Here is a 24,637-nt window from a genome sequence, read left to right as displayed (position 1 = left end):
CAGCAGCCATGATTGTTCTGACATTCTTGTCCTCCCTTGAAACTCTCACTCCATCACCTGGTGCCTGACGTGGGATTGGCACTGGAGTTTCAACTCCGTGAATTCAGTTTGATCCAGAGTTTCAGAGTGAGACGTTTCAGGTTTAAGCCCCTGCTCCATGACCATGGGAAAGGCAGGTGTATGACACGCAGGTACGGGGCTCACTAAGATGCCTTTGTGTTATAACAGTGCATGACGCTGATCCGCAGTGGTGAAGAATCCACCTGGCAGTGCAGGAGATGCAAGAGACACAGGTTCGATCCTTGGGCCGGGAAGATGCCCTGGCACAGGAAATGGCAACCCACTCCTGTATTCTTGCCTGGAGAATTCCACGGACAGAGGAGCCTGGCGGGCTACAGTCCATGGGGTCAGAGTTGGACACGACTGAGTGACTGAACAAGATGTGATAAAACATTTTCAAACCGCTGAGGGCACCAGGGTTGAAGGGATACAGTCGGGCTCACATCACACTTCTCAGAAGAGCTGCACACTTCCAGGCTGGGATACAACTCTGGGGGGTATATCTCTTTTGGGGGGTCATTGTGTCGCAGAAGAGGTGGGAGCTCCCTTCTGCTGCCCGTCGATGGGTGGGATGACTGTCGGGGCCTTGGGTGCCCAGGTGTGGGCGCAGACGCGAGCCAGAGGGCTCTGTTTGTCTCCAGAGGTCAGTCAGTCTTAGACAGGAGTCCACTCAGGACACTCCGGTACCATGGTCTCCTGGCACCTGCCTTCCAACAGCAGCTGGGAGAGGGGGACTTCCCCAGTCTCCCTCAGGGTCTCATCACGGTGACTGAGTCCTGCGTCCTTACCCTCTGGTCACTGTGCTGAGGGCCTTTCTCACCAGCAGAGTCTGCTGCCCGCACTGGCAGAGTCATGCGGAGGAACAAGGATGGGATTTCTCTCTCTGGGGCTCAGGCTCTTGGAGGTGTCAGAGAAAAGCTGCCCTCGGGAGGGAATGTGATGGCTTTGGGAGAAGGGACCCTGTCACCGACCTGCACCTTCACTGTGGCCTGGCCTGAGGAGCGGCGTGTCGTCTCTTCGGCAGGTGACAGCAGGACACAGGGTGGCACCGCAGGGTGCATCCCGTGCATCCAGGAGAATGAAAGGGACACGATATTCTATTCATATATTTGTTGCCACTCAGTCGCTCAGCGGTGTCCGACTCTTTGCCACTCCATGAACTGCAGCCCGGCAGGTTTTCTTGTCCTTCACTATCTCCTGGAATTTGCTCAAACTCAAGTCCGTGAGTCAGTGATACCATCCAACCATCTCATCCTCTGTCATTTTCTTCTCTCCTGCCCTCAATCTTTCCCAGCATCAGGGTCTTTTCCAGTGAGTCTGCTTTTCGCATTGGGTGGCCAAAATCAACCATTAAAACCGTGTGGTCTGGTTCTATTCTTTTTTTTTTTCCATTTATTTTTATTAGTTGGAGGCTAATTACTTTACAATACTGTAGTGGTTTTTGTCATACATTGACATGAATCAGCCATGGATTTACAAGTATTCCCATCCCGATCCCCCCTCCCACCTCCCTCTCCACCCGATCCCTCTGGGTCTTCCTAATTGGATCATTTTGCTACTGTATTTGGAGGGGTCACTCACATAAAATTACCATTTTCCTCCTCACCCGAAAGCAGATGTGTTCTGAGCACTAGGCCGGCAGCAGAAGTAGACACACTGTGAGGAACACTGGTGTCCACTCTCACTGGACAGGCGCACCCTTCTTGACCCTAAGTCTGAATCGCCCAGCGGTTCACAGTCAGGCACCGGGGAGGCTGGGGGCCATGGACGGAGGCTGTGCTCTGGGTGAGCCGGGGGGCGCGGGGCGGGGGGCGCGCAGCCGGGAAGGCGGGGCAGCAGGGGCGGGGTCGGGAGGGGAGGGATGTCTGGGGACCGCGCGCACTCGCGGCGTCCAGCCGTGTTCAGCCGCCGCCTTTCGTGGGAGCCGCGCGCGGAGTGGCGGGGACGCGCTCGGGGGCTGGGGGGCGGCGTCGGCGGCCAGAGCGCGGGGTCCGGGTCTGAGAGCTAGCGGCGCGGGGCTGCGGATGCGCGGCGACCCGCGGGCTGAGTGGGATTCGGGAACGCTGGGTTTCGCGAGGTCCGGCATCGCTGTTCCTCTGCGCGCATCTCCCGAGCAAGAGGTGAGCCTTGGGATTTCGAAGCGCGGTCCTTGGCAGCGAGGGCTCTGCGCTGCAGGGGTCTCTTGTCCCTGGGGTCTCCGGGCCGCAGACTGGGGACAGTTCCTCCCGGGAGCCGTGCCTAGGAAACGGTGGGGGTTTCAGGCACCGGGGCACAGGACAGCGCGCTCGCCGCCCCTCCTGGTACCCGCGGCGCGTCTGCTGACAGGGGTGGCACCCAGAGAGAGGTCCGTGCCCCTGTGCCGCCCCGGGGTCTTCCGGCCGGGGTGGGCGTCGGCGAGTCTGGGGCCCCCGGCACCGCCGCGCTCGCGCGCTGGCTCGCACGAGGCCAAAGTTCGCTTCCCGGGTCCAGTCGGTTCTCTTGCCCCCGCAGGTGCCGCCTGTCCTCGCCCCCCTGCCGCAGCCGCAGGACATGGAGCCCCCAGTCCAGATCTTCCGCGGCGAGCCGGGCCCCACCTGCTCCCCGAGCACCTGCCTGCCCCCCAACGGCAGCGGCTGGTTCCCCGGCTGGGCCGAGCCGGACGGTAACGGCAGCGCGGGCTCGGAGGACGTGCTGCTGGAGCCGGCTCACATCTCCCCGGTCATCCTGGTCATCATCACGGCCGTCTACTCCGTGGTGTTCGTCGTAGGCTTGGTGGGCAACTCGCTGGTCATGTTCGTGATCATCCGGTGAGCGAGGGGTCCCGGCGCGCTACACTGGCCGCAGCCGGAGGGAGGGTCGGGCTGGTCAGGAGGACGCGCGGAGGGACGCCAGCAGGGTAGTGGGGACCCCATTCCTTCCGGGCTCCGGAGAGGCTCAGAGGGCGGCCTCTTCGAAGTAAGATTTCCTAGGAGACGTTTTGCTATGGGACTGCGAGGTTCGCACAGGACGAATCTAAGCGACCACAGGTGACTTGAAGGTTTAAGAGTGACCCTCCCCTGCGCCCTAAATCCTTGCAGAAGGCCCTTCGGATGGAGATAATGGGGTGTCCCTGCAAGGGACAAAGTCAGTGTCTCCTGAGAAGGAAACTAGCCTGGCCTTCTGCTTGTTTGCCTGCACCAGTTTGGAGAACTTTGTTTTGCCCTTGGCAAATATTTCTTTAGATAAAATTCATGCCCACTCAATGCCCTGAAGAGAGTTCAGGATTTCCTGTGACTCATCAGAATGGTGTTGTGGTTTATGAAGCAAATCCAGTATACTATTTAGGTATCCACATGTGAGCCTTTTAGTACTGACATGCCATCTAAACAAATATGTTTAGAATGCCAGTCACTTTGGGACCTAAACCATCTAGTATTTGTCTCCTAAAGTGTGGGTGCTGGAGGTTTCCAAAAATTGTTTTGCTTTTTATCTCCCACTGTGGGAACTGGAGCTTTCTTTTTATTGTTCTTTTATAGGCACATTGAAGTCAGTTTCCAATAATAAATACCTAAATATCCGCATATATGCTAATTTTCTGGAAAGCGAAGTGATTTCTATTTTGGCCTCTCATAAGAAAGGAAACAAGAAAAAAAAAAAAAAAAACAGAAATCCTACCATTGTCTGGATGCCCTCTGAGAAATTTCCCTTCCAGGGAGACTTCATGCTTTTCAGCTGCATATTTGAGAGTGAATACAAAGATGAGATGTTCCTGTGAATAAAGGAAGGATGCAAGTCACTCTGCTTAGAGGCATAGAAAGGATGAAGAACTATTTTTTTTTAATCTTGACTTTAGGTTTGAAACATACTCTTTATTTATTATGAACTTTAAAGACAGTATCTGCGGTAGCATGAATCTTTCAAATACCTGTTTCCTTTCTCTCTCTCTCTCTGACTTGGGAATGTCACCTCTTTTATCCTCATCTGTGTTACAGAACTGAAAACCATCTTTTAAGCCTCCAAATACATATTATAAAGCTCTTTTCACCTACAATTAGTGTCTCTAGCTTGGTGACCTTGCTTTCCACAATTGCTTATTGCCTTCCACTGGACTTCTATCAGTGATGAGTACAGGCTACAGAAGAAGTAATATTTTACAAGCAAATTGTTCTTCCAAATCATTAGTAATTTCAGGGCTGCTCTCCATTAGAGAGAAGATTATAGTAACCAAGAGAAAAGAAAAGACAGCTGTACTCTAAACTATAATTAAAATTTCTAGGAGATCTTTGCTACAGAGGCCATTGTTTTATAATAAAACATTGTTACAGAGAAAGGGGATGCCAGGAGCAAACCCACTCTGTTCCTGCTCCATCATACTTAAGTGCTTGAGTGAAACAAATACATCTTACTGTCACTTGAAAGAGAACTTGAAGTTTTGAGTTTGAGAGGGCTTTTTAGTTGTTCTGTAACTCTTTGTTTAGCCCTGCAGTCTAGGATTAAAAAGAATAAAGAATCCTAAAATATGTGAAAAGAGAACTCCACAGGGAGCATTAGACATGTCAGAAAGAAGAATCATTGTAGATTGACTAGAATTTTTAAGATAAATACAAAGACATATAAGTATAAGCTAAATATGTCTATATCAAAGACATCCAAGACTAAAATTTGTGAAAAGGGGATACATTTAGCTAAAAATATAAAAAGAGTTATAGAGTTCATGTAATAATATTATCCATCTGCCCACTCCATTTGATAGTAATTGAGGAGTGAAGAGTTCTATTATCATCTTGGAAAGCCAAATATCGAAACAATAGTTGGCTTAAATCTATAGCAAAGAGCATTAGGAAGCATTTAGAATTTGTTCAGACTGATACAGGGCCAGAGAATTGAAAAATAAAACCTCAGAAGAAAACCTGATGCACTTGGGTTTATTTTGCTAAGGCGAAGAAAGGACTGAAGGTTGGAGCCAGGCATCAGATGCTATGTGCTCATCAGAACTCAGAGCAGAACCAGAGGGTGGAGTTCAAGTGCGGTTTTTGTGATTGACCTTGGCTGAACAGTGTCACTTGAAAAGATGGAGGATCACTTTTGAAAAGGATGTTATTTTAAAATATTGAACATGCAAAAGGGTCCTCATTGAGTCATCTAGGAAATCACCCTAGAGATGGAATTTAGACGCTCGGATGGCGGGGCAGGTGCAGGTCTGGGATGGCCATCTCAGACCTGGGAGGACGTGAGGGTTGTAGAAGAAGCATTGACTGTTTGTAGACCTGCCTTACAAATAGCTTTTCTCCCTTGAGCACCTGGAATGTCATCCAGTATCTTCTGAAGATCATCTAATGTTTCAAGGATTTTCCTCCTTTAATTGTAGCAACTGCTATAGTTACCCAATGTTAGGGTTCTGTAACCTTTCACTGTGAACCCCTTAAAATTTAAGCACTGAAGCCTCCCTCTCTCCAGGTATAGGGGTTTGTGGTCTTGGCGCAGGAAGGTCTTACCTCAGCCCTTGATTCATGTCCTCGGGTCCCACCAACACCCTGGGGGTGCCCATGGTGACCCTCAGGGTCCTAACCCCATGTTCTCTTCACCTCTCCTGTGCAGGTCACCTGCAGTGAATGCTAAGATGCCCGCCCAGCCCACGCCTGGGACATTGCCAGGCAGCCCCACCTCTGATACCTTATATTCCTTTCCCCACCCTACCCACAACTTCCAACACATATGGCTGTCTCCTCCCTTGGTGAAAGTGATTAACATTTAATGAACACCTAATATATGCCAGACTGGTAAAGCTGCTTGGTGGTTGGTGGTTTAATTGCTAAGTTGTGTCCGACTCTTGCGACCCCATGGACTGTAGCCAGACAGACTCCTCTGTCCATGGGATTCTCCAGGCAAGAATACTGAAGTGGGTTGCTATTTCCTTCTCCAAGGGATCTTCCTGGTCCAGGGATCAAACCTGCATCCCTTGTGTCTCCTGCTTTGGTAGGCAGATTCTTTACCACTGGAGCCATCTGCAAAGCCCATGGATATGTTTCCCCATACCCATTTAACAGATTATGTTCCCTTAGCTAACGTCCTCTCTTCCTCCTGTCTGTCTTGGGTAAACCTTTTGGAGGAATAACCCCTGCCATCGCTTTGGTGTCATCCACTTGAGTTTCCTTCCTGATGCTCCTCTCTCAGACGTGTAGGTCTCACATCCCAGGTGATGTCTCAGGCTGTCCCTCAAAGTCCATGGGGATTCAGCATACTGGAGCAATTTCACCTTCTCCTTGACTTCTTTCCACACACACTGGGTTTCTCGTCAGTCTCCATCACAGGCTCCTCTTCCCTGATGTGTCCTAAATAATTGTCTTTTCCTGAGCCTTCTTAGCTTTCTTTGCCGTCTCTTCATGTTAGTCAGGATTCAACCAGAAAAGCAGAACCAGTAGCAGATGTGTGTGTGTGGAGGGGTTTACTACAAAGACTTGGCTTAGGTGATTGTGGGGCTGGCAAGTCAGGTCTGTAGCCCTGAGGATAGGCGTCAGGAGAGGCAGAGTGCACTTCCAAGGTGGAATCTCTTCTTTCTCAGGGAAACTGTATGCCCTGCGGGTAAGACCCTTCAACTGATTAGACCAGGCCCACCCAGGTAATTGAGGATCATCTCCTTTGTTTAAGATCAACTGATTACGGACTTTAACCACATCTACAAAACATCTGCAGAGTAGCATCTTGGTGAGTGTTTGAGTATTCGAAGACTGTAGCCTGGCCAAGATGGCTCATCAAACTGACCATCACTCTTGATGGTATCATCCATTCTTATGGCTATTATTGTCAGGGAAATTCTGAACAGTCCTAAACTTGTGTATCTCTCTTTCAACTTATTTGTCCCTACTTCAGACTCATTTGCCCTCCTTCCTTCTGGATGGTTCTATGGGATTGTCTTGTAGGTTTCTCAGATTTCTAGTGAATCTGCCTTGTAAGGCTGCCATAACAAGGACCACAGACTGGGTGGCTTAAACAACAAAATTGTGTTCTGTTGCAGTTCTAGAGGCTGGAAGTCCAAGATCAAGGTGCTGGCAGGTTAGGTTCCTCCTGAGGTCTCTGCTTGCAGGAGACTGCCTTTTCACCACGTCCTCATGTGGTCATCCTTCTGTGTGGACACTCCTACTCTCTGTATACTGATCTCTTCTTATGAGGACACTTGTCAAGTTGGATCAGAGCCCACCCTAATGACCCCATTTTACCTTAATTTTAGCTCATTTCATCTCTTTGTGCTCAGTCGCTTTAGTCACATGCGACTCTTTTTGACTGTATGAACTGTAGCCTGACAGGCTCCTGTGTCTATGGGATTCTCCAGGCAAGGATACTGAAGTGGACATTTTGTTTGTTTAAAGAAAAGCTTTACTCTTACAAAGGTATGTTTCTTTTTAAATTAAATGTAAGGATAGTGTTAGTGGCTCAGTCGAGTCTGACTCTTTGCGACCCCATGGCCTGCTAGGCTCCTCTATTCATGGAATTCTCCAGGCAAGAATACTGGAGTGGATTGCCATTCCTTTCTCCAGAAAATGTAAGGATAAGCAAGGAAAAATTATTAGAAAAAATTACAGGAATCATAACAATATTTGGTCCTTGATCTTATAAGTTTTGCCTTTTCTTATTAGTTTTCATTAATTCTTTGCTACCACAATAAAGACACAATAAAGGGATCAGTCTTCTGCTGACCTTGTCTTGCTCGTAGAAGACTTTGGCTTCCCTGTAATTCAGCCTGGGCAGTGTTGGAATTTCCCCAAAGGGGTAACTTTGTAAGGGGTATTTTCCAGATTCTCTCAAATGTTAAGGGAGCTGACTTAGATCATGTCACCTGACGACACGCAGGGAGACATGAGAGGAGAGGCAGAGGTGTGTAGGCATCGTTAACTACTCCCTGCTTCCTGTTCAACTGCAGGCTTACCTTAGGCTTCGATTAGAAGAAAATAAGTATGTTGTAATTTATCCTGATCCTCTCTTGGAATCAGTGCTCCACATTTCCTTTAAAGCAAGCATAGGAAAAATGATTTCAGAAGTTATTTTCAGAAGAGCCTATCTTGAATGTCCCGAAGTAATTTTACTGTTTGACAAGCTCTTAAAAGAGAAAATTGGCTTCACTGCCACTGTTTATATGAATTAGCTAAATGGGACTATTTCCTTCCGTGTGGGACATCTGGTCATGGAAGCCCAAATCTTCATGGAGCTGTTTCAGAGATCAGAGGCTGCACGGCTGCTTAAAAAGGAAGGAAGGAGGAAAGGAGTAAGGAGGGGAGAGAGGGAGAAAGAAAGAAAGAGAAAGGGGAAAAAAAACAGGAAAAAATAAAAAGAAAGAGAAAAACAAGCAACGTGGTTTTCAGGTACAGAGCTCCTAAGATTTAACAGACTCAGGCAAAGTTGTAGTCTTCAAAATCACTTTCGGATGGTGTTGCTGATACAGTTTTCTTGGCACCTGTCCTAGAGTTATTTTTAGGAGGGACTGACTTCTCGCTGGGAAATGGCAGCCTCTATCCGTTTTCTTTCCAGCTATGTCTTTGGGCAGCAGGCAGCATCTTCATGAGAACTGGGCAGTTGGCATCTCCTTCTCCCTAGATTAACCTGTGGAGACACTCAATTGCTGCTGCCCTGCTCCATGGGAGACGTACCTCTGTGCTCAGCTAAAAACTGAAAATCATATGTCTGAAGGATGGTTTCCTTTCTAAGATTTGGCTTCTGTGTTTCAGAGGTAGAAGGATTTACAGGCTTTATAAAACACCGGGTTAACAAAAGATGGTTTCAGAATAACACTCATGCATTCCTCAACAGAAAGTCAGCCAGTGTATTTTGTTTGTTTCTCTCTTTGGTGGGGATGCTGGCTTATATCTTAGATAAAGAAGACTTACATGAGAAGAATGGATTTTAGGAGTAGGGATAATGTTGTAAAATGCTTATGCCTTTTTATTTAACTCACTCCACTGACCAAGCAAGTCAGCATTTAAATGAAAAATGAGAAAAACATAAAACATGTGGATGAATTGAGATACCCCAAAGGAATTGGTCTGAAGTTGAGCAGGGAAGCCTTCAGGCTAAGCATGGCTGGAGTTATGTGCCTTTAGAGATAGGTTGTAACAAACAGCAAATTTCTGAGATTCTGTTGAGTATTAACTCTTCTAACTTCACAACACAACTCTAAACTCTGCTTTGCTGTGCTGCTTTCCACCTAATGCAGGGGGCTTTTCCTTCCCACAGAAGACAGAGCAGGAGAGTGACTTGGTCGCCTCTGGGTGGCATCCTGTGGTTCACCTTAGCTAGGTCAGTTTTCAGTATAAAAATGGGAAAATAATTCCAGAATGCTACATACATCTAGGTATCCAGAGAGTTGTACACTAAGAAACACTGCATCAGTCATTTGAGATTCATATTAATAGTTTTCTACCTGCTGGTGTTGTTTGGTCACTAAGTCGAGTCCGACTCTTTGAGATCCCGTGGGCTGGAGTCCACCAGGCTCCTCGGTCCATGGGCTTTTGCAGGCAAGAACACTGGAGTGGGTTGCTGTGTCCTTCAGTGATCAACACTCACCCTGCGTGCACTGCTGGACGCACTGGACCGTTCAGGATGCACTGGACTGTGACTTCAGGGAGGGGAGCAGTTCCTGGGGCCCTGGCTAAGGCAGTGAAAGCACTACTTCAGCAGCGCCTCCTCCCCTACCCCTCAGCACCCTGAAGGACAGCCCAGCAGGACCTGAAGAGGTGTCTGTCCACCTTCTGACTGCACCTCACTGCCAGCCGGGTACCCGCAGTCCCAGGAGTTGGGGCTGGGCTTTTGCTCAGCTTGTGGTACAGTTTTAGGGGCCTGATACCTACATGAATATGATGCCTTTAGAATACTATCGATTGAGGCTATTTCAAAGTCAGATCATTGGAGAAACAGCAGCTTAATTTCCTTTTTTAAATCACAAGCTACTGCCCTTTAGTAAAGAACCATAATTTCAGTAGTAAACAATCTAAAAGGATGTTTAGCCAGTTCATTGAGATGAACTGGAAATATCTGGAGAATTTAATGAAGCAAACTTATTATATTTTTTAAAAAGTTCCCCTGAGAATTTTCATTGATACAGCTGTCATGTCTGGCTATTTTATTTTACTTTTTCAAACTTTATTTATTTAGCCAGGTCACATGGCATGTGGGATCTTGGTTCCCTGTCCAGGGATTGAACCCACGCCCCCTGGGTTGGAAACACAGAGTCTTAACCACTGGCCCACCAGGGAAGTCCCCAATGTCTGGTTATTTGAAACATAAAATCTAGAATGCTGTGTATCTGGAACACATCCCAGGAGGATGAATACGTCATACAGAGAAAAGATGCTGAAGCCTGCTCTCACTGTGCTGTTCCCCCGCCGCTGGTTAAAGAGGGGTGCCTCCTCCCCGGGCCTGCAGGGCCTCCCCTTCCTGAGTTTGGAGTTCAGGCCTCACATCTCCTGGTCCAGCCCCAGCTTGTGGGGTAGCGGCCAGCTGCCCGTGGGGCAGGTCACACTTATCTTTTCACCAGATCAGCGTTTGTTCAGGTGCTTTCTGTTGGCCATTAGGTATTTGCTGTATTAAAGGAATCTCCCCAGATAAATGGCCAGTAGGGTGTTTGCTTCTTCGTGATGTTGAAGCCGTGATTCTGTGTCTACTTAGAAGGCTCATATTTTACTTTTCCCATGGTCTCTCGAATTTGAGATCACTCACTTCCTCGTCACTGAGTTCCCTCTCCTGAAAACCACGGGCATTGCTCATAGAAAAGCTGAAACACCATAACCTGTATGATGGGCTTTGTCTACCAAGGGGTCAGATGTGGTGTTTTATGTTAGTGTTCCCTTCTGGCTCAGGCCCTGCCTCCTCATGTCAGGTGCTTCCTCCCTCACGAGGTGCAGTTAACCACACTTACTGGAATGTCTTTCAATCTTTAGCTGCTGGAAGGAGCGTAATTCAGAGTATCCTGTCATTTCTCTGGTACAATTTCTAACTCCTTAAGAAACTTTGGAATATGGCCCTGAATTCCTTTACTCATTAGAGATTAGATTCTCCTCCTGCCCTCAATCTTTCCCAGCATCCACGTCTTTTCCAATGAGTCGGTTCTTCCCATCAGGCAGTCTGTTCTTCTAGTTCGTGTTACAATCTTGACTCAATTAGTTTAGAAGATCCTGGGGGCAGGATCTGTGTAAACTTGTTTTTCAGTTGCCTCAGTGTCCAGGATGCTGCTGTGTATGGAGGAGGCGCTGAGACTTGGTGTTGAAACGATGAGAAGATGCGGCTGGGGAGGGAGCATGAGCCAGCTGAAGAGGCAGAAAGGATGTCAGCTTGGTGGACGAGGGCAGGGAAGAGAACCACAAAAAACCGAAATCCACAAAACTGAAAAGGTGTCTGTGTTTAAAGATACATGGTGATTAGCCATCAAGATTTTATCATGCTACACCAAAGCTAAAAAGCAGCTCCTGATTTTAAAAAGCCTCATTTAAATTTAAGGAAAAACACTGGGGCAGCACACCTCAATAGTAAGGGATAGTAATGCCCCAAGAATGAAGTCTCTACTTGGACTGTCTGCACCGGGAAGGTGCAGGGCAGGACAGGAAGCTGTGAGCCTGCAATGTGACAGAGTCAGTTCCTCCTGTGAGAGCCATGCTCTCCTAGAATCTCTGCCTGGTGATATTGGTTCCTGAGAGCTCCACAGATTCCTTTGTTCCCCTCGATATCACACCAGGGTGTATGGCTGCCAGTTTAGAAGCCACTCAACGATCCTGTCTGACGAGGAGCATGCTAGGCAGGCCTTGAGTTCATGCGTGATGGGGAGATTCTAAGCTCCCGGGGACACCATCCATGACCTTGCCCTGAGCTGACTTCCTCATGGATGGCACCCTGGGCTCGCTCCTGATCCTCTTTCTGGCGTGCTTCCCGCATCCCACCGTTGTTTCCAGGTTTGTGACACTGGCAAGTTTAGTGGGTACAGCCCACACACTTTGCTGTCTTAATGCCACACGCTCCTGTAGCGTGTACGCTGAAAAGTGCAGCCGCCCGCTGCCAGCCCACCCCCAGCTGCTCCACACAAGCCAAGAATTCCCACTCACACAGTGCCATTTTACTTGAAAGACTTGTGAGTCTTTGTCAGGCAGCATGGATGAAATGGAAAATGATTTCCTATCTGGTTGTGGTGAGAAAGCTTACTCGTTTATTTCCACCGGCAGACAGATAATAATTGAAATAACACACGCTGTTCTGTTCTGGTTCAATGCAAACAATACCCACACCCAGGGGCTCAATCAGGTTGTCTTTGAGGTTGGGGGTAGTCCTTAAAATCCTGTGTTCACTGGATGCAGTCCAGTGGAGCACATGAAAGACTTAATATATATTCCTTGTACTCATAGTCTATTTGTTGTGAATACTTGTACCTGTTGAGTTCTCCTTTTCAGGGTTGTCGGCTTGTAAGCACATGTCTTCCAGAACCCTGGAGTGCACGCTGAGCCCTGCTGCCCCCTCCATGTCCTGCCACAGGGCCCCTCCCTCTCTGACACTAGAAAAATCAATTTACTCTCCTGAGTCTACTTTCTTCAGCCATATTAGGGAAAAGACATCCCCTGGGCAACTCGAAGAGCAGTTGTTGTGAAAATCAAATAGGATACGTGAAGTCAAGTTATGAAGTTATGAAGTGCTGCAGAGATGCAAGAATGTGGGCATGAGCTCAAATCCCTGGGTCTGAGTTCCTGCAGTGCCTCTTCTAACCATGCGACTCTGGAGACGTTTACAACCTCCTGCGGTTCTCAGCGTCTCCTTTCTAGAGTGGGGATGCTGGTACCCACCACGCAGAGTCGCCGTGAGGACTGAGTGGGATACGGCGTGTGGCGCGCACAGCAGAGTGTGACTCAGGAGTGTTCGGAGATAAGCGGTTATTACGATTACTGTCACGAGCATGATCCACCCCATGCTCAGACATTGGATGTCGGCAGATGCAGGGGTCTCCACGGCAGGGGCTGCCAGCATCTCCCTTTGTCCCTGGCAGACGCCTCTGGCCCTCGGGCTGTAACAGAGAGCCCCCACAGGAGGTGTATGGGCAGAGCTTGTTTCTTGGGGCGCACCAGCTTCTGCTGCAATTAGTTAAATTTCGATCAGTGTCATTTATAGACGTCTTTGTTGCAGGTAGTCATCTGTCTCATTCTGAGATCTGATGACAGGGTTTGAACTTTTTGAAAGTTCAAGCCTTAAGCAGTTTCATACATCTAATAAAAATATTTTTGAAAAGCTCAGGGCAAGTTATCATCCAGCATTTTTTGACTACCTAAAAGACACATATGCTGTTTTATTGTAACTCATGTGTCTTTCCATTCATGGTGTGCTAGCACATAAGGTTGCAGCCTTCATTTTTATTTTTATCTTTCCTATTCAAGCTGAACTGGGTAAATACTACCAGAGGTGTTAACTACAAACTGTGTTCCCTTCTGCTTCCTCTGGTAATTGGTAGCTTCCACCCATATTAGAGCAGGGAGAGGAGCTGGATGCATGAGATAAATTCCAGACAAAATCCAGATCAGGTGCCTTCCCTTGGTTATCTGGGGACCGCTCTGAGATAAGTGTTGAGTTTCCCATTCCAGGGTGGGGAAACTGAAACTCAGGGTTCTTAGTGACCTCTCCAAAGTCTGTCAGTTGGAGGGAAAACTAAGGACTAGAACCCAGGCCCACCTAAATGTGAAAGGCAGAGAACATCAGTCTAACTTTGCAAAGATAGAGGAGAATATCACATTGCAAAACTTGAGGGCGGAAGTCACAGGTGTTTCTGGCTCAAGTCTTTGCTAGTATTAGGGACCGCAAGAGTAAGAGGCTGGGTTGTAAGATGCATTTTTCAAACATAAAACCATATTTTTAAGAAGACGGCATTTATTTATTTATTTATTTTTAATTAAAAAAATTTTTTTTCATTTATTTTTATTAGTTGGAGGCTAATTACTTTACAATATTGTAGTGTTTTTTGTCATACATTGACATGACTCAGCCATGGATTTACATGTATTCCCCATCCCGATCTCCCTCCCACTTCCCTCTCTACCTGATCCCTCTGGGTCTTCCCAAGTGCACCAGGCCCGAGCACTTGTCTTATGCATCCAATCTGGGCTGGTGATCTGTTTCAGCATAGATAATATACATGTTTCGATACTGTTCTCTCGCCTTCTCCCACAGAGTCCAAAAGTCTGTTCTGTACATCTGTGTCTCTTTTTCTGTTTTGCATATAGGGTTATCATTACCATCTTTCTAAATTCCATATATATGTGTTAGTATACTGTAATGGTCTTTATCTTTCTGGCTTACTTCACTCTGTATAATGGGCTCCAGTTTCATCCATCTCATTAGAACTGATTCAAATGAATTCTTTTTAATGGCTGAGTAATATTCCATGGTGTATATGTACCACAGCATCCTTATCCATTCGAAAAGATGGCATTTAAACAGATAACGTTCCCTACTGGCTCAGATGGTAAACAATCTGCCTGCCATGCAGGAGACCTGGGTTCAGTCCCTGGGTTGGGAAGATCCATGGAGAAGGGAATGGCATCCTACTCCAGTGTTCTGCCTGGAGAATCCCATGGACAGAGGAGCCTGGTGGGCTACAGTCCATGGGGTTGCAAAGAGTCAGACATGACTGACTGACAAACACACCCTCCTACACCATTCATAGGACTGTAAATGGGTGTAGCCACTGTGAATAATGGTATAGAGTTTCCTTAAAAATTAGAGCTACCATATGATCCTGCAGTCTCACTCCTGGGCAGATATCTGGAGGAAACTCTTATTTGAAGAGATACATGTACTCAGTGTTCATAATAGCACTATTTATAATAGCCAAGGCATAGAATCAACCTAAATGTCCACTGACAGATGAATGGATAAAGAAGATTTGGTTTATATACACAATGGAATATTACTCAGGCATTAAAAAAAAGACAGCACAGACACAATGATCAACAGATACCATTGACAATACTTTATAGTCCAAGCAGAAGTCATTTTCCGTAATCAGCTCCTTATAAATAACCTTCCATTAAACTCAGGGCCCTAATATGGAAAAAAGTCTGGTTCCTTGAAGATACATGGGACGTGGTTGAATTAATTGTGATTAGGTCCACAGCCCTGAGGTGTGTAGAAAATCATTTACCTGTGGATTTCCTCACCAACCATATCTTAGCATCTGGCCTTAGAAAACCTGCTGAGGTAGTCTGGAACATTTCCTGCCCTATAGATCCCTGAGGAAGCATTCTCTAAGTAAAACAATCTTATTAATTCAGTTTTAGTAGAAGAGGCAATTTGTTTTAAACATCATGTGAAAATGGAAAGAAGTAATTTGGGCTTAAAGGCAATCTTTCTGACTTATTTTGAAATCTTCTGTTCCCTCAGTTGGAAGATGAAACAAATTGTATGGTTTATAAACCTCTCAAGGGGAAAGTGAAAGGAGCAGGTTTATTTCTCACATACCATACCCGATTATGTTTCATATTATACTGTATATAAGAGAACTCAACCTGTTTTTTTTTTTTTAACATAACACATTTAAAATTAACAAGTGTAGGTCACTGGTTAAAAAAATCTACACTTAGTTGTGTTGTAGTCATTGAAATGGAATTATTTAAAAAATAAAAAACCATTTAGATTTTCAAAAGGCATAATTACAATGACTAATTTCTCAAAGTAATCTTGAGGAAAAGTTGGGTATGTTTTATCTTTGTTTTACACAGTGGAAAAAAAAAGTATTAAAAAATAATGATTCCTCTGGGAGGGGGGATTGGGATGGGGAATACATGTAAATCCATGGCTGATTCATGTCAATGTATGACAAAAACCACTAGAATATTGTAATTAGCCTCCAACTAATAAAAATAAATAGAAAAAAAAATAACGAAAGCCAAGCAATCTTGTGTAGAATTAAAATGTTAGTCACAAAATAAAGACCTATATGACACACAAGTTTGTTGACAAGATCTATATGTATATTCATCCATTTGTCTATCTACTCTCATTTCTTTTGTTGTCGTTGTTTTTAGTTGCTAAGTCATTTCCAACTCTTTGTGATCCCAAGGACTGTAGCCCGCCAGGCTCTTGTGTCCCTGGGATTTCACAGGCAAGAATACTGGCGTGCGTTGCCATTTCCTCCCCAGGGGTCCTTCCTGACCCAGAGATTGAACTCTGCATTGGCAGGCAGATTCTTCACCACTGAGCCCCCAGGGAAGCCTGCTTGTTTCTTGTGCTGTGTTCAGTCCCTAAGCCATGTCAATTCTTTGCGACCCCACGGACTGCAGTATACCAAACTTCCCTGTCCTTCACTATCTCCTGGAGTTTGCTCAAACGCATGTCAATTGAGTCAGCGATTATCCAACTCATTTCTTTCCCCTTTTACAATTAAATAGATTTTGGAACAGAGCACTAGAATAAAAGCTAAATAAAGTTGGAAATATTTGCCCATTTTTCTACTACCCCTGATGTCTGGATGATAAATACATGAAGAATAAGTGGATGAAACGTTCAGTAATCCAGAGAAACATTTACCTCATGAGTATGGCATAAAGATGGAAAGAAATGATCTTGTTTCTTATCTCTTAGATACACAAAGATGAAGACAGCAACCAATATCTATATCTTCAACCTGGCTTTGGCAGATGCTCTGGTGACCACGACTATGCCATTCCAGAGCACGGTCTATTTGATGAACTCCTGGCCCTTTGGGGATGTGCTGTGCAAGGTGGTCATCTCCATCGACTACTACAACATGTTCACCAGCATCTTCACCTTGACCATGATGAGTGTGGACCGTTACATCGCCGTGTGCCACCCCGTCAAGGCTCTTGACTTCCGCACACCCCTGAAGGCGAAGATCATCAACATCTGTATTTGGATCCTGTCTTCATCTGTTGGCATCTCTGCCATAGTCCTTGGAGGAACCAAAGTTAGGGAAGGTAAGGGTTGCTGTTTCCATTAAAAAAAAAAAAAAACACAACTCTGTGGTTTATTTTGTCATTGTCCATAAAATAAAAAAATCATTGGCGTATAGCTGATTTTTTGAAAAATTACTGAACTGTGGTGTAGTTTCAGGTGTACAGAAAAGTGATTCAGCTACATTATTTCATTTTTAGAATGTAGCTTCTAGTTATACAGACTCTTAATTTGGGAATGAGTAGGACTCATGTATAGGAGAAAAGCCAAAAGCCAAAAGAAATATAATGCCTAAATTCATGGAAACTGAGAAAGAAAACAATTTGCATTCCTTCCTTCTCCTAACACAAGACAGGATGATGGCGTGGCCAGAACACAGACACCATCCTATCCCCTACTTAGAAAGTGCTTGTGGAACCTGGAGGGGTGAGGACAAGTAAGGAACCACAGGCATGTGGATTTTTAAAATACAATTTTGTCGCATCCTGACAGTTCTAAGATACACTTCGCACCTCTTTTTCCTCCCTAAAAAGGGTCCTAAGTCATTAACGTCACAGGCTGCCTCTTCACCCTTTTTCCTAAGGGGTTAATTTCCATGGCAACTTTACTTGGTGGTTGTGGTTCAATCACTAAGTTGTGTTCGGCTCTTTTGTGACCCCTGGACTGCAGCGTGTCAGTCTCCTCTGTCCATGGAATTCTCCAGGCAAGAATACTGGAGTGGGTTGCTATTTCTTTCTGCAGGGGATCTTCCCAACCCAGGAATCAAACCCATGTCTCTTGCATTGGCAGGCGGGTTCTTTACCACTGAGCCCTCAGAGAAGCCTTCTTCTGAAGGTCATTCAAAATCAGGTTCACAGTGGATGATAGTACAGATGAGCAAAGCCATCAAACTTTGGACTCATTGCTTTTCACCCCATGCAAACAAGACTTGATGTTTTCTCTGTATTTCCAGGGCAGTGCTTCTAACTCTGGGATACATGTTAGAATCACCTGGAAGTTTACCTTTAGAAAAACCCTGCTGCCTGGGTCCCTCTCTGGAGGGTTCAGTTTAATTGATCAGAGGCACAGTCTGGGTGTCAAGAGTTTTAGGATTTCCCCAGATGACTACTACAGCCAAGGCAAGAACTTCTGCTCTAGAAATTTAGCTTTACTTGTGAAAGATAAAGCAATGAAAATATCTTTGTTTTAATATAAATTCACTGAGATGAGAGGAACTATTTATTGCTTTAGTAGGTGTCTAAATGCTTCAGGTTGAGAGAGATTCATGATACCTGTGAGTAGAGATAAGTAGAGACTTTCCAGGTCGTAGTGAAAAGGCAGGTGCTAAAACCATAGCTTCTCCTGCATGGTACACATTTTGAAATGAAGCATAATCTTTTTCCTTTTAAAATGAATTTGCAATGTAAATACTGCAGATGCTAAGCTATAATACTTGATACTTGATTTTAAGAAATGCCAAGCTTTACTAGAGAAGAACTTTAAAATATGATTGATTCCACTAATTATGTCACGATATTATTAATTTAATTACTATTTACTATTCATTACATTAATATGATTAATGGATATGAATTTAAGCAAGCTCCGGGAGACGATGGAGGACAGAGGCGTGCTGCAGTCCACGCGGGTGCAGAGTCGAGCATGACTTAGCAGCTGAACAGCAACAACAATTACACACAGGATTTTGCTTCTTCAGGCACACAACACATGAAATAAAACTGCAGGAAACACTTCTGAGCCTTAGGGGTTGGTGTGTAATAACTTAGGTTCAAAAGGAGATGCTCCATGAGTGTGAGAAGACTGGGGTTACTAATAAAAGAAGAGAGATGGTTTTTCCCAGGGCAAATAAAGAATTGATTTTTACATTTCACGTTATACCTGTTGACTTAACCACTACTCCTGTAACTGTTGTCAGAAAATGACATTCTCGAGGAATTGGGTTTCAATTAGGTTTTTTGAAAGGAAATAAAGATAGATGCAGGTTTTCCTGGAAGGAGTTGCTGTAGATGAACGTGTGCAGATGTGATGGAAGAAAAAGAGGCACCAGTGTCAGCAGAAGATTAGTTTGTGCAGCAAATACAGGAGGAAGTGAGAAAACTAGTCTTGTAGGAGGGCTCCATCCTTTCCATGTGTCTTTTATTTTGTAAAGCACACTTGTATTATGTGATGAGAGATTGTCTCCAGACCCGCTAGCCTGCTCATTGTGGTGTGCTGCAGACCGAGAAGAGTCCTTTAAGTCATCTCCATGCTCTTGAGTCAGAGCTGACTGGCATTGGTGGTTCACAGAGTCACGTTTGTGTGTGGAGAAAACTCGCTGAAAGGAGCCAGGTGTCAGTGCATTAGAACACAGCCACCTGGACAGGAAGTCTCAGCCAATGCATCTTAAATGCTTGGGTGCATCCATCTGGCGCTTGACTTTTCTCGCAAGGAGGCTTTTCTTTAGCCCCAATCTCTGTATCTGTCATCGGTCTATTCAGACCAATGTCTGTGTTTTCAGATTCAGTCTGGTAGGTTGTATGTTTCTAGAAGTGTACCTGTTTCTTCTGAGTTGTTCAATTTGTTGGCATATAATTGTTTAGTGTCGCCTTTTATGATCCTTTGTATCTCTGTGTTATCAGTTGTGATGTCGCCTCTTTCATTGATATTAATAATTTTTCTTGTTTGAGTCTTCTGTCCTTTTTTCTTAATGTAGCTGAGGTTTTGTTATTTTTATCTTAAAAAAAAAACAGCTCTTTTTCTATTGTTTTCCTAGTCTCTATTTATTATTTCTGATTCATTCTTTCTCATTTCTTTCCTTCTACTAACTTTGGGCTTAGTTTGTTCTTTTTCTAGTTCCTTAATGTGTACAGTTAGGTTTTTTTATTTGAGATCTTACTTTTTTCTTCATGTAGCTATTTATCATTATAAACTTCTCTCTGAGAACTGCTTTTGCTATATCCCATCAGTTTTGGTATATTGTATTTCTTTTTCATTCATCTCAAGCAATTTTTTATTTCCCTTTTGAGTTCTGTTTCCACTCCTAGGTTTTTAAGACTGTGTTGTTCAATTTCTACATATTTGTGAATTTTCCATTTTTTCCCTGTCATTGGTATCTATTTTCATGTAGTCAGAAAAAATACTTGATATGATTTTGATCTTCTTAATTTGTTAATTGCTCCATGTCCTAACATATGATGTATGTGTGTGTGTGTATATATATATATATATACTTTTATATATATATATACTGTAGAATATTTCATGCACGCTTAAGAAGAATTTGTCTTCTGCTGCTCTTGAGTGAAATGTTTTGTGTATGTCTGTTAAGTTCATTTTATTTTTAATTTTTTCAAATCTGCCATTTCTTTATTGATTTTCTATCTGTATTATTTGCCCATTGTTGAAAGTGTGGTATTGTATTCCCCTATGATTACTATATTTCTATCTATGTCTCCCTTTAGTTCTGTGTATATATACTTTGTATATTTGGGTATTCCAATGTTGAGTTCATCATTCAGTCACTAAATCACTACTTAAATGATTTAAATCATTAAACATTTTTGAGTTCCTACTACATGCAAGAGAAAGCTGATCCTCAGAGTTAAAAGATGTCCCCAAATTAAACATCAGCCCTTATGTTGCCTTGATTATCTTATTAGGTTACTCTTCCATAATAACTACTGCACTGAGTCCATATTTTCAAGGATTTCCATGTGGTATTCATTTGTTTATTTAACAATTTATTTTCCACAAACACCATATGTTCCTGCCTCCTTGTGTGGCAGGAATTGAATATTATTCAAGGCAAATTGGGTCCCTACCCTAAGATAGTTTACATTCTGGATAGAGAGAAAAACATTGGGAAAGGCAACATATTATTACGAAGAGCTACTGTCTGGTTTCTCTCTAGCTTCTGTCTTTGAATAATGATAAAAAATACAATGAGTATAGTATGCTGCTGCTGCTGCTAAGTCGCTTCAGTCGTGTCCGACTCTGTGCGACCCCATAGACGGCAGCCCAACCAGGCTCCTCTGTCCCTGGGATTCTCCAGGCAAGAATACTGGAGTGGGTTGCCAATTCCTTCTCCAGAGTATTAGTATAGAGGGAGAATATAAATTTCAGAGAAGAGGACTATTCAAATGGATCCACCTCTGTAGAAATGTCTTTTTTTATAATTTTATTTACTTATTTTTGGCTGTGCTGGGTCTTCATTGTTGCATGGGCTTTTGTCTAGCTGTGGCAAGCAGGGGCTATTCTCTAGATGCTGTGCACAGGCTTCTCTTTGCAGCGGTTTCTCTTCTTGCTGAGCACAGGCTCTGGGGCAGGCAGTCTTCAGCTATTGCAGCTCTCGGGCTCTAGAGCACAGGCTCAATAGTTGTGGTGCATGGGCTTAGTTGCTCTGCAGCATGTGGGATCTTCCTGGATCGGGGATTGAACCCGTCTCTCCTGTATTGGCAGGTGGATTCTTTATCACCCAGCCACCATGGAAACTCTGTATAAATGTCTTTAAAGTGACATTCAAGCTGAAGTCAACCACAAGAAAGACACTGCTGGAATACACAGAATTTAAGCAGGAAAGAAAAAAACCTTCAAAGAAGCCAGATTGCAATGTGCCATCCTAAAAGTTGTTTAATAAATACATTTTGAACCATGATAATAGTGGTGAATTTTTTAAAAGGTGATTTTAACTGTTCTTATTCCCATAAATACTAAAGCAAAAACTAAGAGAGATGCTTGTTTCTTTTAGCTTTCCTAGTAATAGCACTTAGGACAAGGGCTTTTTAGGGAATCAAAAATTATAAGTTAATCTGGGAGTTTTCATTTACTATTGGAAGGTTTGATCTGACATTTTGTTGATAAAAATGACTCTGAAATAGTCATCTTCATTAGTTGGCTGAAATGATTATATTCTTTGTGTTTTAAAGCATGCCTAATTGAAATTCTAAGATAGATTTTGTTTTATAAAGGGATATATGATTAGGAGCACATTAAGATGTTTTAGAAAACATGATTAATAGAGCTGTTTCACTGTTTGAAAAATATCCTTGTGCTATTTTTGAAGCAGATTTTCCAATGTCAGAAGACAAGTTTTCATTATAAAAAACTACAGCTTAGTATCATTCACTGTTTCTTTATCTGTAAGGAAGAATCAGGGCAAAAAGAATTTAGCCTTCTCTGGGCTCAGTGGCTAGAGCTTGGGGCGGGTGGGTAGCCTCTGGGAAAATACTCTAAAAGGTACTTGTCCTGAGTCTCTGCTGTTTCTAATATTATGGTCACTCCAAAGAGAATGCTGTCCAGCAAAGAATAGCAAAGCAAAATAAAGTCATTTTCTAAGTAATCACATATTTATTTTCCCTGTTACAGAGTCAACGTTGGCAAAAGTAAAAGATGTGTCTGATTCATGAATTTCCTTGAAGATGATAATGCTGACTCTCTTCTTCCTCCTCCCCTTTCTTCTGTTTTCTTTCTCCTCCTTCCCTCCTCCTCCTTCTCTTTCTTCTTCAGAAGTTTCCTCATGTTTCAGCAGTGCTTTTAATCACAATAACCACCACTGGTTCTATTAAATCACAGTAACTGGGTGATATTTAGACAAATTTTGTTTACATGCTCATGGACCTACATAGTGATTTCCGGTAAACCACTGAAGGTTTTTCTGACAAGTTGGCTTTTGTCAAGTCGAATGGCTGGTTTTGCAATATTTTATCATTTATTGCAGATAGGAGAAGGAAACGGCAACCCACACCAGTATTCTTTCTTGGAGAATCCCATGGGCATAGGAGTCTCGTGGGCTACAGTCCATGGGGTCGCAAGAGTTCAACACGACTTAGTGACTAAACCACCACTAGCTTTTATTGCCAGAGCCTTAGATTTGGGAGAATTGTTAATACATGGGCATGCAAGTAAGTACTCCTGCTGTAAATTAACAGTGTATCTCCTGAAAATAATCAGCATCAAACCAGCCTCCACAACTAGATAACTCTTACTGCTGGATAATTCCTACTGCTAGATAATTTGTACTGCTGGCTAATCTCATTTACTCTGTAGCAGTGTGTTTGTTACAGTGAATGGTAACCTTTCTGACTTCATTGTTCTATGTGTGAAAAAAAGGATGGTAATACACATCACCCTCATTCCTAGCTTGGTGATCAGCTTCAGGTAATATCACCTCGCCATAATCGGACCTTTGTAATGGAAGGTATTGAAATCCACATTTGAAACACTTGGCGGCTGCAGTGATAACGGATTTCCCCTTTGTGGCTTTGTCCCCTCCCGCAGACATGGAAGTCATCGAATGCTCCCTACAGTTCCCGGACGACGACTACTCCTGGTGGGACCTGTTCATGAAGGTCTGTGTCTTCGTCTTCGCCTTCGTCATCCCCGTCCTCATTATTATTGTCTGCTACACCCTCATGATCCTGCGCTTAAAGAGCGTCCGCCTCCTCTCCGGCTCCCGGGAGAAAGACCGCAACCTGCGGCGGATCACCAGGCTTGTGCTGGTGGTGGTGGCGGTCTTCATCATCTGCTGGACCCCCATCCACATTTTCATCCTCGTGGAGGCCCTGGGGAGCACCGCCCACAGCACGGCCGCTCTTTCCAGCTACTACTTCTGCATCGCCCTGGGCTACACCAACAGCAGTCTGAACCCCATTCTCTACGCCTTCCTTGACGAAAACTTCAAGCGGTGTTTCCGGGACTTCTGCTTTCCCATTAAGATGAGGATGGAGCGCCAGAGCGCAAGCAGGGTCAGGAATACCGTTCAGGATCCTGCCTACATGAGGGAGGTTGATGGGGTAAATAAACCAGTATGACTAGTCGTGGAGATGTCCTCTTATAGTCCTCCGGGTAGAGAAGAGTTCAACGATCTAGGATTAACTCAGATTACTACCGCAGTCTGAGATGGAAAGGGAGAAATTTTAACAAACTTTTAGAAATCTTGTGGCTCTGAGATAGCAAGATGCAGGCTGTGTTAGCGACTCAGGTTGGTGGAAACATCAGGGCTCTGGGGATGGAGCATAGGAGATCTGAGTGAGCAGACGCAGCTCCTTCTAGGGCAGAGAACGGTGCTGACTCCCCGTTCCTTTGATGAACCAAGAAATGAGCCTTTTTCTTCTGGCTCCCTACCTTTAGTTCAGGACCCATTCTGCTGAGACTTTCCTAAGCAATGTGGTATCAAAAGCTCTATTTAGGAAAAAGAAAAATGCAGTGATTTCAGAGCTTCCTGGCTCTCCAGTCCAGACACAGCTTCAGACAGCAATGACCCCGGTAAGAAGAAGACCCATATCCAGGGCCCTGCCCAGCTCACCTTATGCTGAGTGGACATGCATTTCCTGCAGCTGCATGGTGAGGATTTCAGCCTAAGACCCCACCCCTGGGGTGTCTGCTGTTCACGTGTGGCAGAAAATTATCCTGATGTTTATGAAGTTATTTAAATATACAAAAGGTATTTTCCAACATCGTTTAATTTCTTGAAAACTATGGTTGGTTTGTTTCTAGCATGCTCTTCAGACAGATAACCTCATGATAAAGCATGTCCTGTTGTTAAGAGACACAAAGTGGTTTCAATACCACCAAAAATATGTACAGTTTCATCTGTAAATAATAGTATATGTGCAAATAAGGAATGGGCTTGTCTTCCCACCAAGTGGCTTCCCTGGGGCATGCTGATGAAATCCCAAGTCATTTAGGGCTGATGCAGAGATGTTTCGCTGATGCA

The 24,637-nt window shown here is 44.5% G+C and overlaps 1 protein-coding gene across 2 annotated transcripts; it reads left to right on the top strand.

Moving 5' to 3' along the window:
- Positions 1-1,598: 1,598 nt before the first annotated feature.
- Positions 1,599-23,737, top strand: OPRK1 (opioid receptor kappa 1). 2 transcript variants are annotated; one of them, XM_043484180.1, is made up of 4 exons: positions 1,599-2,180; positions 2,551-2,846; positions 16,615-16,967; positions 23,200-23,737. In XM_043484180.1, exons 1-4 carry the CDS (start codon positions 1,824-1,826, stop codon positions 23,730-23,732), a joined length of 1,539 nt encoding a protein of 512 aa, XP_043340115.1. In that variant the 5' UTR covers positions 1,599-1,823; the 3' UTR covers positions 23,733-23,737. The 2 variants fall into 2 exon arrangements, with proteins under 2 accessions (XP_043340115.1, XP_043340116.1); XM_043484181.1 differs by lacking the exon at positions 2,551-2,846 and having other exon boundaries at positions 2,044-2,180.
- Positions 23,738-24,637: the final 900 nt, after the last annotated feature.

This window comes from Cervus canadensis, chromosome 12 (assembly GCF_019320065.1).
Source record: "Cervus canadensis isolate Bull #8, Minnesota chromosome 12, ASM1932006v1, whole genome shotgun sequence".
NCBI lineage: Eukaryota > Metazoa > Chordata > Mammalia > Artiodactyla > Cervidae > Cervus > Cervus canadensis.
Note: the sequence above shows the minus strand (reverse complement) of the source record. Positions and strands in the feature narration are given on the sequence as shown.

What these genes read in the sequence shown, in the direction of transcription:
- OPRK1 (XM_043484180.1), top strand. Translation starts at nt 1,824, where the DNA reads ATGGACGGAGGCTGTGCTCTGGGTGAGCCGGGGGGCGCGGGGCGGGGG. An exon ending in GCGCATCTCCCGAGCAAGAG is followed by an intron (nt 2,181 to 2,550) that starts GTGAGCCTTGGG and finishes TTGCCCCCGCAG; the next exon opens with GTGCCGCCTGTCCTCGCCCC. An exon ending in GTCATGTTCGTGATCATCCG is followed by an intron (nt 2,847 to 16,614) that starts GTGAGCGAGGGG and finishes CTTATCTCTTAG; the next exon opens with ATACACAAAGATGAAGACAG.